At 47.3% G+C, this 2,281-nt stretch overlaps 1 protein-coding gene across 1 annotated transcript; it reads left to right on the top strand.

Moving 5' to 3' along the window:
- The first annotated feature begins 948 nt into the window (after positions 1 to 948).
- LOC119977788 (60S acidic ribosomal protein P1-like) lies at positions 949 to 1,299 on the top strand. Its single transcript, XM_038818998.1, has one exon. The coding sequence runs from the start codon at positions 982 to 984 to the stop codon at positions 1,282 to 1,284; it is 303 nt and encodes a 100-aa protein (XP_038674926.1). The 5' UTR covers positions 949 to 981; the 3' UTR covers positions 1,285 to 1,299.
- Positions 1,300 to 2,281: the final 982 nt, after the last annotated feature.

Genomic DNA, 2,281 nt, shown 5'->3' with positions numbered 1-2,281 from the left:
TATAATTTGTTTGACTGTTCGTAAGTTATAATTGAAACATTTTCTGGGTGGCAAGGTGGCACAGTGGATGGCACTGCTGCCTCATGGCGCCGAGGACCCCGGGTTCAATCCCGGCCGTGGGTTACTGTCCGTGTGGCATTTGCACATTCTCTTTGTCTGCATTGGTCTCACCTCCACAACCCAAAGATGTGCAGGGTAGGTAGATTGGCCACGTTAAATTGCCCCTTAATTGGAAAAAAATAATTAGAAACTCTAAGTTTATTAAAAATAATGATGGCTTTGCATGCATGCGCTGGTGGTGGTGCAGCTAGCAGGGGACCGGAGCAGGGAATCGTTATCAACGCTGGGCACAAATCGTGATTTTTCCATTGCTCGCTATTCTCCACCTGATCGCAATTCTCATTGTCGGCTGCGGGAAGCGAAGAATCCAGCTTTGTGTCTCCTGCCAACACAATGGGGCCATGCGAGATAGCTGCTGATACACCTCTGCACATACGCACTGGATGTGGCAATATAATCAAACTCACAGCAACCCACAATCCTGTAACATTACTGGGATAGTGAGACAGAGTTCAGACACACTGCCTTACAACAGTGATCTTCAATGTCGGCGGCGTGACCCGCGGGTGGGTTGTGTCGCGTCGGGAGGGTCATGGAGCTGTCCATTGCGGCGCTCCCGATTGCGCAAATTTGTGTGCAACAGCAGCCGCCTGTTAACTATGCCGGCTGCTAGCGGCCTTTTTACCATATAAAAAAAATGTGGCCGCACTGTGCGTCCGTGCCCGATGAGCGGGCACGCATGCGCAGTGCGGCTACATTTTTTTTATGTGATAAAAAGGCCGCTCGCAGCCGGCATAGTTAAAAGCCGGCTGCTGCTCGCTCTGCCCAGTTCGGAAGTGCTCGGTTCTTCTGAACGAAGCTAAGGCCAAGTTTCCCCCCGGCGATTAGCACCATCGAACCCACCCGCAGAGATCCAGCGCCATGGCCTCCACCTCGGAACCCGCCTGTATCTACAGCGCGCTCATCCTGCACGACGACGAGGTCACTATCACCGAAGACAAACTCAATGCCCTGATTAAAACAGCTGGTGTGACCATTGAGCCTTTCTGGCCTAGTCTGTTTGCCAAAGCATTGGCTAATACTGACGTCAATGGTCTGATCTGCAATGTTGGTGCTGGTAGCAGTGCCCCAGTTGCTGCCCCTGTTGCTGCTGAAGAGAAAAAGGAAGAGAAGAAACAGGAAGAATCTGAAGAGTCTGACGATGACATGGGCTTTGGTCTCTGAGTAAACGTGCCGTGCAACAACATTGTTACAATTTACAAAAAGTAAATAAAAATTGAATATAAAAGCCGGCTGCTGGGGCTGAAGACCTCAAATTTGCGCAATCGGAGACACAGAAGATTTTTTTTTAAATTCTATCTAATCTTCCTGCCTGAGGGAGGCAGAGAGCAGGTCACGGCCCCGAACATCGCCATCACGTGCTTTGGGCGCGATTGTGATTCTCCATTTTGTCAGCAGCAAACAAGGCAAGAGGAAATGGTGGGTCGCGAATGTCGGCGGCGTGAGTCGCGAAGGTTGGCCAGTTGGTAAAAATGGGTCCCTGGAAAAAAAGCTTGAAAAACACTGGCCTACAAGACTGCAGTAAAATATCCCACAAGGAAAAGATTTTAGCTTTCTGTTTGCAAATCCCCTTCCCTTCTAATCTCCGTAAAAAGGAATATCCAAAATCCACCATTGTCAGTCCAGGATAGGAATTCACAACATTCTCCCCTTTCACATTACCCCCTATAAATATGTCGTCAGTATATAACTGCGCATGCACACCATTGGCAGTGAATGTAGCCATAATTAAAACAGATCATCTGATCATTATCACATTACAAGCTGTTGGAACTTGATATGTGAAAATTGTCTGCTGTGTTTGCTACATTACAACTCTTGAAAAGTATGACAGCAGCCCTAAAGTGCTTTGGGATATCCTGAGGTTGCAAATGGCGCTATAGAAATTATAGTCTTTTTTTAAAAGTACCTTCTCACCTCAACATCAAATGACCGACACTAACCTCAAACTGAACCACAACTGTAGCATCAGAGGAGGTAACTACATGCGATCAACCTGGAAGACAACCTAATTGAAGAGTTTGCATGACATGCTGGACTTTCAATATGTGGGTAATGTCACTGACTGCAAGCCACAAGTAGAAATAGTAACTGTAACAAAAGAATATGGTTGTCCACTTCGGGATTTTCGAGAAGGGTTTAACACAACAGCTACTGGTCA

The sequence above is a fragment of the Scyliorhinus canicula genome, chromosome 1 (genome assembly GCF_902713615.1).
Source record: "Scyliorhinus canicula chromosome 1, sScyCan1.1, whole genome shotgun sequence".
Classification (NCBI taxonomy): Eukaryota; Metazoa; Chordata; class Chondrichthyes; order Carcharhiniformes; family Scyliorhinidae; genus Scyliorhinus; species Scyliorhinus canicula.
The sequence above is the reverse complement of the archived record's forward strand: the minus strand, read 5'-3'. Positions and strand labels throughout refer to the sequence as shown.